The following is a 17,133-nucleotide window of genomic DNA, read 5'->3' on the forward strand; positions in this document are numbered from 1 at the left end:
CCAAAAATGGAAGGAGTAAACTCCATTTTCCTTCATTCAGGAGGAAAGATGGAATTCAGGGACTGTTTCATCTTCAGCTGTGGAAGTCTGAGCACTGGCGGGTGACGTGGGGGAGGAGTGCGCGCATTATTGCTGGTTTCCGCTTCGGAAGCTATTAAAGTAGTATGAAAGCCACAGGCAGTTGTCGCTGCACACCCACCAAAATAGATGAGATTTTTATTTTAAAAAAATAGCATTAACACCAAATAATAGGATACTAATAATAGGACAATGGAAAAAATAGATCCCTTGGGGGAAGAAAAAAACAGCAAGAAAATTTAGATCCCTTACACATTGCTGGTAGCAAAGTAAGGTGGTAGAGTCACTCTGGAAAGGCAGTCTTTTTTTATAAGCCTTGTGTTTATTACACAAGCCATCCGTTGTGTGCCAGGGTATTTACTCCAGAATCCAAATTTCATACAATTATTTTTTTTTTCTTTTTGTGTCGCTCCCGCCTGGCGATGCTCAGGGGTTACTTCTGACTCTGCACTCTGGAATTACTCCTGGTGGTGCCTGGGGGACCATGTGGGATGCTGGGGATCAAACCTGGGTCAGCGTGTGAAGACAAATGCCCTGCCCCCTGTGCTTTCGCTCCAGCGCCAGCACTCAAGTACTTCCGCATGGCTGTCTGGAGTGCTGGCCTCAGCATTGTGGAGCAGCTTATTCACGGCGCCCCGACCTGGAAAACATAAGTGCTCTTCACTTACTGGATGGCTCAATGAACTATGTTACAAACATGTAGCACTGTAGCACTGTTGTCCTGTTGTTCATGGATTTGCCCCAGGGGCACCAGTAACATCTCCACTGTGAGGCTTGTTGTTACTGTTTGGGGCATATTGAATATGCCACGGGAGCTTGCCAGGCCCTGCCATGCAGGCAGGATATTCTCGGTAGCTTGCCAGGCTCTCCGAGAGGGATGGAGGAATCAAACCCGGGTCTGCCGCGTGCAAGGCAAACACCCTACCCGCTGTGCTATTGCTCCAGTTACAAACATACTCAGTTGTGAAAAGAAACAAACTTGAGTGAGTCCAGAAAAAAAAATAAATAAAATCTTAGAGCAAAAATAGCTCTAGATCTCCAGGAAGGTTCGACCTTTGGACTCTAACCTTGACACCCTGTGTTGTGAAAGGGCTCACTGGTTAGGTTCCCAGCCCTAATCAGGGGAGGGGATTGTGCAAGCTCTGTGCCTCCCAGGAGGCGAGAGCCAGGGAGAAGGTTCTCTGCCAGGGAGTGGACTTATGGAATGGACCAGCAGGGATTTCGTTTCTTCCCCAGTCAGCCCAGTTTCAGTTTGGTACCGGTCTATATCCTGTTACAGATCGTATACATTTGTAAAATACTTTATTTAGATTCTCTTGGTGGTGGTGATGGTGATGTTTCTTCCCCCCCCCCCACCCCCACCCCCCGTCACCCCCACCTGATGGCACTGAGGAATCGCCTCTGGGCGTGCTAAGGGGACCCTGTGGTGCTGAGGACGCCCTGTGCAGAGCCTCCACCCACCCCCTCTGCCCTCGCTCTCCCCCAGCTTGTTGGTTTCCGGCGAATATCACTTTTGCTTTGTTTTCAGTTGAGCCTGTTTTTATACGGACATGCCTGGTCTTATTTGAACCTCAGACTCGGTTGCATATAGCTGGAAAGCGATTAAGATTCTTGGTGGAAAATCTTGACTTGGGCTGCCGACGCGCTCCCGTTTGGAAGAAGGACGTGGCGCACATAAGCAGGCTTTTGTGCTGGAGATAGCCGAGCCCCGGCCAGTGCTGGGCTCTGGTTTCTTCTTCCCTCCCCGTCCCCTGTCGCTCCACCCTCAGAAAGTCACCGGCATGGTTTTAGAGCATTTCCTTCATCGGATCCACCCCAAAACTGCCGCTTTTCCGATTTAAGAGTCAAGGCAGATTTCGGGGTGTGATTTAGCCTGGGCTCGGGTCCCTGCTCACTTGCCCGAGTGGGAGCCGCTTAGGAGCGCTGCGCTCAGGAGCAGCCTTGACCGTGAGCGATGGCCCGCTGGCCATTTAGTTTGCCCCGCGGCCCTTGAGAAAACGGCAGGTGAGTTCCGTGTCTGCGTCTTGGCTCTCTGGCTCCAGCGGCTGCAGTGCACACTGCTGCCTGCGCCTGGCCCGATCCGCGGGAGCACCCTGGAAGTACACAGCTTGCACCTCCCCGAGCAGAAAGGGTCGTGGTCTCCAGCCGGTGGGGTCGGGGGGCTGCATGCTGCCTTGCCGCGCCGAGTTCCTCGCCGCCTTAGCCCTCGGAGACATGGTCAGCTCTGACACGCATCCACGCACACGTCGAGGCTGTCATTTCAGCAAGGATGCGGACTTCTCAGAGGAGGCGGGCGGGGAGTGCCTCGTGATGCTCTGTTCCCCCTTTCAGGCTTCCAGGTGGATCAGGGTTGGCTTCCTGTACTGGCAGTCTTTTTTTTTTTTCCTCTGCCTCTGATTTTCAGTTTTTAAAGCAGAGTCACGGAGGAAACCTAATCCTCCACTCAGAAATTCACGAAAACATTGGGGCTTTTAAAATGGTAATGCTACACAAGTCCCTTGACTCTGAACGATACCAGGATTCTTTTCCATAATTAGGAACAGATCAAGACCTGTAACTGCTAACCGAGGGAATTTGAGCATAACTATAAAAGTCTCTGTAGATGTGCTTTAAACTTTAAAGAGCACCACTCTGAAGAGAGGTCCTCTGTGTGTGTGTTGGGGGTGGGGCGGGGTCAGGGGTGCCTCTGGGGGAGCCCCTCCCACAGCCCCTGATTTCTGAGCACAAGTCTGGGCGTCCGTCAGCAGGATCTAGCTGACTGCAGCCCTGCCCTGCCCAGCGCCGGGGAGGGAAGGTGTTGGAGATAGAGCGTGGACAGGCGGACGCTGTGTGTGGGGAGGGGAGGGGGTGGCGCTGGGCTTCTGGCTTGTTACTGGCTCTGCAACAGAGGTTGTTTTTGTAATGTGGAACTAATATTAAAGGCCTGTGCGTGCCGGGCGTCTCATCTGCGAGCTTATGTGAGACGCCAGTGTTCACATGTGAAGGCCAGTGCACAGGATCTGTGCTGAGAACTGGGCTCCCATTTAGGTCGGTAGAGTCATGTTTCTGGGCGCAAACAGGATTGCTATACTGAGCGGGGGATGCACAAGAATGTTTGTTGACTCAGCTCTACTTTCTTTAGTAACAGCTCCCTTGAGATGGGGTTCACATACCCTACAATCCGCCCATTTAAACGGTGCGGCTTAGTGTTTTTTGGGTGTCCCTGAAGCTGTGCGACCATGACCACAGGCCGTTTTAGAAACGTTTCACCACCCCAAAGGAGGAATCCTGCACCTATTAGCAGATGCTTCCTGCATCTCCTCCCATCACTCCAGTAGTAGATACTACCTCTTTGTACTTAGCTGTTGAGTGCCTTTCATATACATTGAGTCCGTTCATATGTGTGGTTTTGGACTAATTTCTTTGACTTCACTTTTTTTTTTTTTGAGGTTCATCTATTTTTAGTAGGTTTTAGTACTTCGTTTCCTTTTGGGGACTGTATAATATTCCCTTGTATAGACATACCATATTTGTAATTCTTTAATCTGTTAATGGATACCTGGGTTATCTTCACTCTTTGTTATTAGAATATGAGATACGCTTTTAATACTTATATTTTATTGTAAAAGTAAGCAATTAAATACATTTAACAACTGACCTATTAGGGCAGAAGCACAGAACAAGAGGTAAGGGATCCGCTTTTCAAATGACTGCACAAACCACAATCCTGTTTAGAATTCCTGGCACTGGGGCCGGAGCAATAGTAGAGTGGGGAGCGTGTTTACTGTGTCCGCAGGAGACCTGGATTCAGTCCACAGCATTCTGTATGGTCTCCTGAACACCAGCAGGAGTGCAGAGCCAGGAGTAACCCCTGAGCATTGTCATGGTGTGGCTCAAAAAGAAAAAAAAGCAAAAACAGAATCCCTGGCCCCCCACATGGTTTCCTGTGGACTATCAGGAGTCATTCCTGAGCTCTGAGTACCAGTGGATATGACCCCAATGCCCACCCCACCCCCACCAAATAAGGATTTTTCTTTTAGAGCAGTTTCTGAAGCTCTAAAAAGAAAAAAATGTGGGGCCAGAGCAATAGCACAGCGGGTAGGGCATTTGCCTTGCATGTGGTCAACCCAGGTTCGATCCCCGGCATCCCATATGGTCCCCCGAGCACCACCAGGAGTGATTCCTGAGTGCAGAGCCAGGAGTAACCCCTGAGCATCGCTGGGTGTGACCCCACAAAAATGTACAGAGGACCAAAGGTGGGGGTGGGGGAAACAGGCAGTTAATGTATTTTTCTCCTTTAAAAAAATTTTTTTTAAATTTATTTAAGTACTGTGGTTTCCAAAAGTTGTTCATGATAGTTATTTCAGGCATTCAGTGTGCCTGCACCGTTCCCTCCACCAGTGTGACCTTCCCACCATCGTTGTCCCCAGTTTCCCACCATGCCCCTTACGCAAGCACAAAACAGTTTTATTTGTTACAACAAAATAGTAGGTGGATTATAAAAACAGTTGTCAGTAAAAGAAAATTTGTGAAAATAGTGATCTCTCACTGTGATCTCTCGGACTGGGCAATAGCACAGCGGGTAGGGCATTTGCCTTGCACGCAGCCGACCTGGGTTCGATTCCTCTGTCCCTCTCAGAGAGCCCGGCAAGCTACCGAGAGTATCCTGCCCGCACGGCAGAGCCTGGCAAGGTCCCCGTGGCGTATTTGCCAAAACAGTAACAAGTCTCACAATGGAGATGTTACTGGTGCCCCTTGAGCAAATTGATGAACAACGGGATTACAGTGCTACAGTGATCTCTCACAATGGGACGATGGAAGGGGAACTGTTTGAGTCATGCCACCAGCCCCCCATGCTTACTCCAGGCTCTGTGTTCAGGGGTTACCCTGGGCTGTGCTTGGAGGTGTGCCGGGGATCACATCAGGTGAGCCACATGCGAGGCAAACGCTCTACTCACTGTACTATCCCTCCCACCCCGGATACTCATTTCAGACACTTCTTCCATGCCAGCCACTGCTCCCGGTACTAGAGATACAGTTGTCGTGGCAGAATCTTCATCCTCTGTCAGGATAGGCGCATACAAGAAACAGATTCCAAATCAGTGTGCATGTGAGGGCTCTGGTGAAAAAAATCAAGCAAGACAAGGTGGAGGGGCGGCGTGTGCTTATCTGGAGTGTTGGGAGATGAGGAGGTACCCAGGGAGCCCTCGCTTCTCTGTCACAGAAGCAGTCAGGCCCCAGGCCCCGGGTGGTCCTAACGAACATCGGGCAGGACTGCAGCCTTTGCCCTTCACACTTCTCCTTGCTGGTGACGGGGCTGCCTCCGCCAGGCGGTGAGGGTTGAATGTGAGCAGGCCTGCCACACGGCTTCTGCTGGATGCTCCTCTTTGCCAGGGATGAGACGTTAGGACTGGAGAGAGACCCCCTAAGGGCTGAGCATATGCTGGGCATCCTGGAGGCCTCAGGTTCCCCGCCCTTTACCTGTTGGTCCCCAGAGTACCTGGAGTAGCCTGGCAGCACCTCTGGGCGGGTCACAGCCTGTTGTACTCTTGGGGCTGGAGCAATAGCACAGCGGGGAGGGCGTTTGCCTTGCATGCGGCCGACCTGGGTTCGAATCCCAGCATCCCATATGGTCCTCTGAGCACCGCCAGGGGTGATTCCTGAGTGCAGAGCCAGGAGTAACCCCTGTGCATCACCGGGTGTGACCCAAAAAGCAAAAAAAAAACAAAAACAAACAAAACCGGCCTGTTGTACTCAGAAGCTGCTCGCTCTTCGCATCTTGCGGTGCCGGCATTAAGCCTGGGTTCCCGGCACGCACAACATGCCCGCAGCCTTTGCATCCTTTCCGGCCCGTAGAATGGTGCTCTCTGGGGGGATGGGTGGAAAGGGGGGGACACTCCTGCTGGTGCTGGGGAACTCCTCCCGGCAGTGCTCGGACCCTGTGTTGCTGGGGGATCAAACCTGGGCCTCCTACATGAAAAGCAGACTCATAACCTTGAGATCTCTCTCTCCGGCCTGAACATGTCATCCTTAGCAAGATCACGGTGGCATTTGCTTTGCGTTCTCTGACTGGGAATTAGGGAATGACCCCGTTAGTGCTGCTTGTGCCAGAGACATTTTTAACAACACCCTATTTCTTGGAATTTGGAAACAGAGAATTCTTGGAAATTCTCAGCTTGGGTAATAATTTCATCACGTCTGCAATCAGAGAGTAACAACAAGGACTGACTCCAAATGTGCGTTGCTGAGCAGGACTAGATGCTTCTAAGTGGTCAGTCCATCCAGAAGTCTCTGGAGGTCACAGCTTTGCTTCCCTACAAAACCATGTAACCAGGAACAGTTGGGAGATAAGCGCTCACCCAGGGGACCCCACGGGGAGCCCTGTCAGAGGAATGTAAATCTTGAACACCGGCCACAGTGGTGGCAACTCTATGGATAGGTGCAGCAGGAATTTCAGTTGGACTTGAACGTGGTCTGGCCGTGTCAGCGAGAAGCCAGGCTCGTGTTTGAGAGCCAGCACAGAGCACGCCATCCTGAGGAGTGCTGTGTGGGGACCTCAGGGTCCTCCCAAATTGCCCCGAGGGGCCTGAAAATACAGCAGGTAAAGTGCTTGCCTTGCACGCCCCTGACTGGGTTTGGTCCTTGGCATCCCTATGGTCCCCCAAGCACTGCCAGCTTCTGAGTGTCAAGCCAGGAGTAACCCCCGAACATCGCGAGGTGTGCCCCCCCAAAACGAAAAGCATCCAGAACGTGGAGAGCTTGTACAGCAGGTAGGGTGCTTGACTTCCGTGCGACCAACCAGCGTTTGATACCCGGAATCCCATATGGCCCCCAGAACACCGCCAACAGTACTTTCTGAGTGTAGAGCCAGGACTAACTCCTCAGCATCAAGTGGTGTGCGTCCCCCCCCCAAAAAAAAACATTTAAAAAGTACCTAAACTTTTTGGTACCCTCTTAGTGCATTTTAGGGATTTCTTTCAGTCGCCAAGAACCTACTTATGTTTCAAAGAGTAAAATTTATGAACAGAACTAAGTGGACTAGAATTGAATTTCTTTGTTGGTCATAGCCTGGAATCTTTATTCTCATGATTCAATAATCTTATCTGTAATTGTTCTTCTCCATTTTTTTTTTTTTAGCTTTTTGGGTCACACCCAGTGATGTTCAGGGGTTACTCCTGGCTCTGCACTCAGGAATTACCCCTGGCAGTGCTTGGGGAACCATATGGGATGCTGGGAATGGAACCCGGGTCAGCCGCATGCAAGGCAAATGCCCTACCCGCTGCGCTGTTGCTCCAGCCCCTAGTTCTTCTCTAATAATCTTATTGAAAAGTGTGTAGGACCATGGTTATGTTCTCAAAAAGCACTTTTATTTGGGGCTGGTTACTATGTAAATAGAGGAAAAGCCAAGAGTGGGGCTTCCTGAGGCCCTTATGACATGAGCCGTACGTGACTTTGTACTTCTCAGTCAAGGAGAACACAGAAACCTCACGTGGCACATAATAGTCTTAAGGCCTGTATTGTTGGAACATTTTGAATTTATGACTGCCACAAAGAAAATACTGCTATTGAAAAGACAAAACTATGGAAACTTCTGCCCCTATGAGTCTGGCTGTTAAAAAAAAAAGAAGTACAGGGCCAGAGAGATGTACAGCAGGTAAGGCCTTGCGCACACGTGATGGACAAGGGTTTGATTCCTGGCATCCCATCTGGTCCACTGAGCACCCTTGGGTGTGACCAAAAAAAAAAAAAAAGTTTGTAGTAAAGGCCAGGGCTGTGGCCCAATGGCAGAGCACTGGATTGAGACTCTGGGTCAATCCCCAGCATTGTGTTTTGCTAAAGGGGAAAGGTAAAATAATTCATTTTTAGAAGAACCCTGTCTTGAAGTGAGTTCATACTGAGCACAGAGGTGTTGAAAGAATGAAGAGCATAAAAAGGAGCTACCTACCTGCAGGTAGATCTAAGGGTTTGGAATTTGAAGCAAATGAGGAGAGCGTTTAGATGAAGACACAAGGAAGCAGGATACAAAGATTTGCCTGCCTTGGAGGTTTTCATGAAGGAACTCAAGATATACCCTGGTCACACTGTAAGAACTTAGACCTGATGTCAGGAGCAGGGGAGCTGTAGATTATTCTGAAGCCCCGAAATGCTACCTTGGGGGTGTCAGTTAAGCAAAGAAGGGGCCAGGACTGGAGCGATAATACAATGGGTCGGGCGTTTGCCTTGCACGTGGCCTACCCGGGTTTGGTCCCCAGCATCCCATGTGGTTCTCCAAGCCCCCCCAGGGGTGAACCCTGAGCACTGCTTTGTGTGACCCCCAAACAGTAACAACGAAAGGAAACTTACGGGCCCTATGTTTGGGGGGGGGGGGCGGGAATTGTCACTAAAGTGTTCTTTAAAATGTAAAGTTGGGGGCTGGAGTGATAGCACAGCGGGTAGGGCATTTGCCTTGCACGCGGCCGACCTGGGTTCAAATCCCAGCATCCCATATGGTCCCCTGCACACCGCCAAGGGTGATTCCTGAGTGCATGAGCCAGGAATGACCCCTGTGCATTGCTGGTGAGACCCAAAAAGCAAAAAAATAAAAAATAAAATAAAATGTAAAGTGGGTGTACGCGCTTAGCCGGGGCTGAGACAGTGCCTGCCCTGTGTGCACCCTGCCTGACCACACACCCTTTTTGCCTGTTGCAGATCGCCTTCTCCCAGCACAGCAATTTTATGGACCTGGTACAGTTCTTCGTGACATTCTTCAGGTATTCGATCTCTACAGACTCTCTCCCTCTCTCTCTCTCTCTCTGTCTCTGTCTCTGTCTCTCGCTCTTTCTCTCTCTCTCTCTCTCTTTCTCTCTTTTTTTTTTTAATTCAGGCACTTAACTCCATGAATATTAGCTACGGATAGATACAGAGTAATCCTGTGTTTACGCAGCAGCTCCAGTGAACTCTCTGTGGGTTCCTGTAAAGTTCCATATCTGCTCCGGCAGCGGCAGCTCAGCCTAATCTGACGGAACGAAAACCTTCAGTTTGCATGTTCTGACGTTTTTCGTATGCTTTATACTGAAATGTAGATTCTTGGGTCTCCAGGTGGGTAGAGCTCGGGGTCGGAACTCATTAACGAATGCTGATTACTGGTGTGTCTTGCATGTATTCTTCCTCTTGCTTCAAGAGATGAGTCCAGGTAATTTCCCAGAGCTGCAAAGCTGAAGGAGACGTGCTAGACCACTGGGTTTCTTTTATTCATATCGGTTCTTTTTTAACAATTCACTTTGATTTTTATTAAAAAAAAATACTCTGTCACCATAATTGACAGCGACACGTGCTGCCGAGCTTGGAGGGGAGAGCAGCAGCACTGCCCCCTGTCCTCTCTGGCCACGCCCCCTGCCCCCCAAGTTCTGTTGTTTTTTAGTTGTCACCCGGCAACTCCGCCCACAGCCCGGAGATGCAGAGTCCCCTTCCTCACACTCATCTGAAGAACTGACTTGGGCCTGGGAGACGACCCAGTGGTAGAGCGTATCCCCGCCCACGCTGAGCCCCGAGTTCAGTCCCCGGCACCACACCCCCGCACACCAACCCCAGCTCTGCTGCCGTGGCCCCGGGGCCCCTCTGCACCCCCCAGCCCAAGTGTCTGCTCCAACCTTCTACCCTTTTATAAAAACAAACGGGGTTGTTTTGTTGTTGTTGTTTTTTAAGTTGTGTGAGCTCGTTATAAATCTCGGATAGTATTAACTCCTTGTTGGATATATGATGTGCAAATATATTCTGCCATTCAGTAGAATGTCTTCTTAATATAGTGTTCTTTTGTTCTGTTTTGTTTTTTTTTGTTTTTGTTTTTGTTTTGTTGTTTTTGTTTTTTGTTTTTGCGGTGCCAGGGATCGAACCCAGGGCCTCACACATGCAAGGCAAGTGCTCTACCACTGAGCTATATTCCCAGCCCTTATTTTAATATAGTTTCTTTCACTGTGCAGAAGCTTTTTAGTTTGATGTGGTCACCTTTGTTTATTTCTGCATTTGTTTCCCTTGCCATTGAAGTCAAGTTCTCAATTATATCCATTGAGACCAGTGTCGTGGAGTGTATTATCTGTGTTTTCCTGTATATTTTATAGTTTTGGGTCTTGCATTCCAAGTCTGTAATCTATTTTTAATTTAATTTTCTCTTTGGCATGAGATAGTAGTCTAGTTTTTTACTTTCTTCCCTTCTTTCTTTTTTTTTTTTTAAAAAAAATTTAGTTTTCCCAGCATCATTTGTTTAAGACATTTTTTCATTGGATGCTCTTGGCTTCTTTGTCATACATTAACTTTTCATATACGTGTGGCTTTATTTCTTGTCCACGCATCTGTGTCTTGTTTTACTTCTCGCACCATGCTGTTTTAATTACTGTAGTTTTGTAGTATAGTTTGAAGTCAGGGGGGTATAGTGCCTCCATTCTTTTTTTCTCATAATCACTTTGACTATTTGGGAGATTTGTGGTTCCAAGAAAATTTCAGTGGTGTTCTATTTCCTTTAAGAATATCATAGGAATTTTGATAGGAGTCACATTCATTCTGTATGATGCTTTGAGTCAGATGACAATTTTAACAATGTTAATTCTTCTGGGGCCAGGGATGTAGCTCAGCAATAGAGATCTTGCCTTGCCTTTGTGAGGCCCTAGTTTCGAGTTCTGGCACCGCAAATACGAAACAGGACAAAAACAAACAAAACAAAACAAAAAATAGTGGTAACACTTCAGATCCAGGAGCGTGGCGTAGTTTTTCATTTCATCGTATCTTCTCTTTCTGTTAACAGTGTGGTATAGTTTTTGTTGTACAGGAATTTTCACCCTTTTTTCCACAACAAAATTTGAAACTATTTGTGCTGAATAATCAAGAAAATATTAAATCCTAAAGGGCAGAGTTAACAGTGGATGGGGGTGGGGTGGGGACGGTGATCACTTTAAATGTGTGGTCCTCAGCCTTCCTGCACGGTAACATCCCTCGGGGAGCTGTTGACACCACCCAGTGGAATCAGACTCCCCGGGGCCCTGGGCCATGTGGAGTGGCTTCCGGGCCTCGAGTTGGATCGCTGGCACTGCTCCTGCATCGCCTAGTGTCATCCCTGTCCCCACGGCAGGTGCCGCTTCTTCACTGCCACCAAGTACGGAAGTGACGCTGCCAAACTCGTGGCCCTCACAACCACGGCAACCACAAAGATACCTGGGCTGAGACTCGTGTATCTCAAAGCTCTCCAGATGATTCCGATAGAAAGCTAAGGCGGAGAATCCCTGCTTTATAAAAGTATCTGTTGAGAAAGGGAGGAAAAAAAAAACTGCCGAAGTCAGAAAAAGAACTGCTAATTAAACCCTGAGGGCACAGGAAAAAGGGACATAAATAGAGCAAAAATGAATGATACCAGAAACAGTAGAATAGAATTGAAAGAAACCCTAAAGTTTTTCAGATCTTTAAAAGAAAAAAAAAGGATAATGTTGGTAGGACCTGTAGCAAGATTAATCGAGGGAAAGAGAGAGAATGGGTGTGTGTGTGTGTGTGTGTGTGTGTGTGTGTGTGTGTGTGTGTGTGTGTGTGTAAACTTGAAAGGAGGCATTACTCCAATTCTTGCAGGCATTTTTCCTCTCCATTACTTTGTGTAACTTTATATGACAGAATTTGAGACTAGAGCAGAGGGCTGAAGAGGCCGTACAGGGGCTAAGGTGCTTTGTATGACCTGACCCCAGTTTGAGCCCCACCCCACACATGTTCCCCGGAGTACAGAGCCAGAAATTGACCCCAAGCACCACCAGAGGTGGCCCAGCCGCCCCCTCCCCACATAGAAATAGAATAAATCTTATACAGTTTTCTTTTTTTGTCTCTTTGGGCCACACCTGACAATGCTCAGGGGTCACTCCTGGCTCTGCACTCAGGAATTACTCCCAGCAGTGCTCGGGGGACCGGATGGGGATGCGGAGGCTCCAACCCAGGTTAGCCGAGTGCTGGCAAATGCCCTACCCGCTGTGCTATCACTCCAGCCCCTCAAATGATTTTCTGAAAACCTAAAAACTATGCCAAAATGATGCAGAAGTATGGGATCTGAATAGCCCTGTTTCTATGTAAAAAGCAATACCAGGTAAGATTTCTTGCAGAGAACCAAGTATGATTTACCTTTGGGGCGGGGGGGAGCTGGGGACAAACCCAGGGGTTAGGGCTAGTCCCGACTCTGTGCTCAGGGGTCACTCCTGGTGGTGCTCACAGTACCAGGATTAAACCAGGGTCGGCTGCAAGCAGGGCAAGGCCCTTGCCATGCCCACCCCCCCCACCCCTGGTATTCTCTAGCTAAACAGCATTGCCTGATATAAATTTTTCCCATAGAATAACTGTAGTTTCAGCTTGCCTCATTGGTAACGTAACTTCTATGGAAGAAATAATACTAAGCAAATCTTGTATTTACTTCTTTTTTAATTCACTGTGGTAAGATCTCTTTCCGGGCGATCTGCCCTCGTAAGCTTTTATATGTACGATACGTTACTGGTGAGTCCAGGCTCGTGGCGAGCAGAGCTGTAGAACATGCATTTTTTGCTTGAGTGAAACAGTTACACCTGTCAGTTGTTATGGGGGGAGGAGAGCAGGTGGTGGGGCCACCCCTGGCCTTGCTCGGGAGCTGCTCCTGATCGTCCTCAGGAGTGACCCCGGGTGAGGCTCCCAGGATCGCAGGGGGTGCCAGGGAGCCCAGCAGGGTCCTGATTGCTGCTGCTTCCTGCCAGGCCAGGGCCTCGCCTCCTGGACTGTCTCCCACCCCCTAAGCAAATCTCTGTGAGACTGGAGGAAGAAGGATGATTTCCCAGTTCATTTTAGCACAACCTTACTAGAATATTTTAGAGGAATTACAAGCCAGTCTCACCCGTGAAAGGAAACTTTAACTCCACCAAGAATGTGGAAAGGGCTTATGCCAGAAAGTGCAAAGTTAGCAGAGCATCAAAAAAATCAATAATTCTCATTAATTGTGTTAAGAAGGAGGATAGTATGATCAGCTTAGTGAGTGGGGGAAAAGCAGTTGATAAAATTGAATTTCAGGGCCAGAGCAGTGGCACATCATCAGGCACTTGCCTTGCACCCGGCCGGCCCCAGTTCAATCCCCAGCACCAGTTATGGTCCCCAAGGCTCATTAAGAGTGATCCCTTAGGACTGAAACAATAATACAGTGGGTAGGGCATTCGCCTTGCACACGGTTGACCCGGGTTCAATTCCCAGCATCCCATATGGTCCCCCGAGCACCGCCAGGAATAATTCCTGAGTGCAGAGTCAGAGTAACCCCTGTGCATCTTGCCAGGTGTGACCCAAAAAGCAAAAATAAAAAAGTGATTTCTGAACTCAGAGGAACCCCTGGGTGTGTCCCAACACCCTTCCCTCCCCCCTCCCCAAGCGAATTTCAGACTAGGACTAGAAAGAAGCATCTTTAGGGCTGGAGCGATAATACAAAGGCTAAGGTGCTTGCATAACATGGCTGTAGCTGCAATATTGGTTTGATTACCAACACCACATACAGTCCCCTGAGCACTGCCAGGTGTGATACAAAAACAAACAAAAGTAGAATCTTGGGGCCAAAGCGATAATACAGCAGGTAGGACATTTGCCTTGCATGCAGCTGACCTGAGTTCGATCCCCGGAACCCCATACAGTCCCCCAAGCCCGCCAGGAGTGATCCCTGATCACAGAGCCAAAATTTAGCACTGAGCACCACAAAGTGTGCAACCCTCACCACCCCAAGAAGGAGAAACTTGTTGGTATGGGGGCCACACCTGGTGGTGCTCAAGGACTCCTCCTGGCACATTGCTCAGGGGTTGCTTCCAGCCGTGTTTTGGGGGAATAGTAGGTGCCAGTACCAAACTGAGCCCTTCTGGGCACACAGGCCCTTTGAATCACCTCCTAGACCAGCAAACCATGTTCCAGAGAGTAAAATTATAGAGGCTTTCTCTTTGAGTTTGGGAAAGTATAAAGATGATGCTATAATTCCATTCACCACTGTGAGAGAGGTTCTAAAAGGTAAGACAAGAAAAATAGAATATATTAGCATTGGAAAAAGAGGGACCAGAGCAACAGTACAGAATGGAGGGCATTTTCCTTGCACACGGCCAACCCAGGCTTGATCCTCAGCATCCTATACAGTCCTCAGAGCCTGTCAGGAGCAGACTCTGAGTGCAGAGCCAGGAGTGAGCCCTGAGCACTGGCTGGTGTTTTATGCCCCTCACCCTCCCCTCCCAGAAAAATGAATTGGGAGAAGAGTGATACAGGGGTTAAGGTGCTTGCCTTTCGTGATGCCCACCTTGGTTAAAACCCCAGCACCACATGTGGTCTCCATGAGCACCACCAGGTGTGTTCCATATTGCACCCGCCCACCAAAAAAATATACAAACAAGAATTAGAAAAGTGAAAATGACTCAGCAGCCAGTTTTGAGCCCCAGTACCACGTGGCATCTTAAACACTTTGGCGGGTGGCCCTGGTGCTACCCCCTGGCTTAAGTCAGATCCACATTGAATCATCACTGGGTCAGGTGGCTGAGTATCCCGAGTACTGATTGGGAGCCACTCCCCCCCCCAAAAAAAAAAAAAAAACAGAAAAGGCAAAAATCAGCAGGACAGCATCATTGTATTAATAGAAACTGAAAAAAATATTCAAATTCAAACATATAAAATATTCAGTATAATAGATAAGCTTCGCACAATTCTTAAGCACAGGCACAATATTTAATATTTAATTCAGTATTGTTCAGAAGCATCTCTTTCCAGTTCAGTAGTGAAGTAGATGCTGGCATGAAAACTGTGGCATTTTATTGCCAATAGTAAACCTTTGGTGCCCTCCACCCCTTGTGCCTTGAAAGACCAAAATCCCTTCCTGAGTGATGCTGGAGAGAAGATGGCCTCAGGTCAAGATCTGCCCATGTCCTGACCCTTCAGAACCACGCCTGCTCGTTAGCTGGTGATGCTGGCAGAGAGCCTCATCAGTTAGCAGCTTGCCTTTCCAGCGTCAGGTTCACTTGTGGAAATGGTGCAGAGGTATGACGCTGTAGCAGTATAAACCAGTGATAACTCAAAACAGTTTCAGGTTCACTTGTAACATATATGTCGATGAAGTAAAGAGAGATTTCCCATTTTGAGTTACTAACGTATTTTGTCACCAGAGCAGGAGAGATGCGAGATCTATAGAAGCTTGCCTCTCTAGGTGGTGACATCTCCCTGTTAGAAGCTCTTGGTTTCATTCCTCTAACCTTGGCGTGAGATAAAAGAATCTAGTCGATGGGGCTGGAATGACAGCACAGCGGGTAGGGCGTTTGCCTTGCATGCGGCCGACCCGGGTTCCATTCCCAGCATCCCATATGGTCCCCCGAGCACCGCCAGGGGTGATTCCTGAGTGCATGAGCCAGGAGTAACCCCTGTGCATTTATGGATATGGCCCAAAAAGAAAAAAAAAGAAGAATCTAGTCAAGACAAGTAGTATTTCTCTGGAGAGAAAAACAATTCTGTTTCCATATTTCACCAACAAAAAATGAAATTTACGTGCACTTGTGTTGCTTTGGTACATAAAGTTGTTGGAAGTGCTCGTGTGTCTAGAACCAGGGAGATGGAGCAGAGCTCAGGGAGGTGGTCCTGGCCCCCCCGGGCAGGGGAGCACTTGGCAGAGCTGCCATGAGTGTCTCTGGCACAAAATCAGATAGACCCAAGGAACATCAAACTTGACCGGGCAGATCATATTTAATTGGCTCAATTTTGCTTTAGTTTTCTAGGTAGCTACATGTGAAAAAATGAAACTAGAGCTGTACCTCACATCATTCACAAAAGTAAAGTCAAAGTGGATTAAAGACCTTGAGATTAGACCAGGATCCATAAAATACATTGAAGAAAAGAGCAGCAGAACTCACCAGGAAATTGACCTCAGGGGAGTCGTCAGTGAGATGACCACAGCCGCAAGGACAATAAAAACAAAAATAAACAAATGGGACTACATCAAATTAAAAGGCTTCTGCACAGCAAAAGGAACTCAAGCTATGATTAAAAAAAAAGTCACCTCTTGAATGGAAGAAAGCACACAATACATAAGATAAAAGATTTATTTCCAAATAAATAAATTTCCAAAGCACAAAACTCAACAACCAAAAAAATAAAAAACCGAAACTCACAGTTCCACCCATAAATGGGGCACGAGGAAATAAACACGCTTTTCCAAAGAAGATGTGTGGATGGCCAAAAGGCGTATGAGAAAGTGCCGTCCTCACTCTTGATTAGGGCAATGCAGATCAGACAACCTTGGGATTATCATCTCACTTCAGTGAGCTGGCGTGTGTCAGAAAGTCCAGAAACAGCCACTGTTGGTGAGGCTGTGATGAGGAAGGAGCTCACTGTTGTTGGGAATGTCTGGTTCAACCTCAATGGAAAACAAAACGGAAGATCACTCGAAAAAATAGGAATAGAACTTCCATACAACCTAGCAATACTGCTTCTTGGCATCTATCTCCCAAACACATAAACACTAATTTGAAAGGGTATATGTATAGCTGTGTTCATCGCTACATTTAGTACCATCCATAGCCAGATACAGAAACACCCCAGTGGCCAACTCCAGGATGAATGGATTGAGAAGCTATGGTGTGTGCGTGTGTGTGTACAGTGGAATACTATGCAGCTCTAGGAAAGAACAAAATCATGCAATTTGCCACAAAATGGATGGAACTAGAGGATATCAAGCGGTGTGAAGACAGTCAGCAGGAAAGGGACAGACACAGAATGATCTCACATGCAGGACATAGAGAGACACAGCAAGATAGCAACAAGGGCCAGAGTCAGATATTGGGAGAACTGATCCACGGCTGTGTGTGGGGGGAGAGTTTGCAGGTTTGAACAAGAGAAGCATTTGGGGTCGTCAGGGATGGGAGGTGGCTACACTGGTGATGAGTGTGGTGTTGGAATTATGTACTCAGGAAGCCATAATTCAAATGTTGTAAATCACAGAATCTCAGTCAATAAAAAGAGTTTTAAAAATTTTGCTCTCTTTTCAAAGGTCTCAGTATGTTTTAAGTGACGAAAAATTAAGGGGGAAAAAAAAGTAGATAATATCAAACT

General features: G+C 48.0%; 1 protein-coding gene across 4 annotated transcripts in view; it reads left to right on the top strand.

Moving 5' to 3' along the window:
• ATRN (attractin) overlaps nucleotides 1-17,133 on the top strand; it is a 156,063-nt gene that overhangs the window by 113,722 nt on the left and 25,208 nt on the right. For 2 of the 4 annotated variants that reach the window (XM_055133655.1, XM_004610993.3), the window contains exon 25: nucleotides 8,746-8,807. In XM_055133655.1, the coding sequence (XP_054989630.1) occupies nucleotides 8,746-8,807 (62 nt within the window). Of the gene's footprint in view, nucleotides 1-8,745; nucleotides 8,808-9,920; nucleotides 9,951-15,792; nucleotides 17,008-17,133 lie in introns of those variants that run through there. The other 2 variants (XM_055133653.1, XM_055133654.1) reach the window with 2 other exon arrangements.

Source organism: Sorex araneus, chromosome 3, assembly GCF_027595985.1.
Source record: "Sorex araneus isolate mSorAra2 chromosome 3, mSorAra2.pri, whole genome shotgun sequence".
NCBI classification, from domain to species: domain Eukaryota; kingdom Metazoa; phylum Chordata; class Mammalia; order Eulipotyphla; family Soricidae; genus Sorex; species Sorex araneus.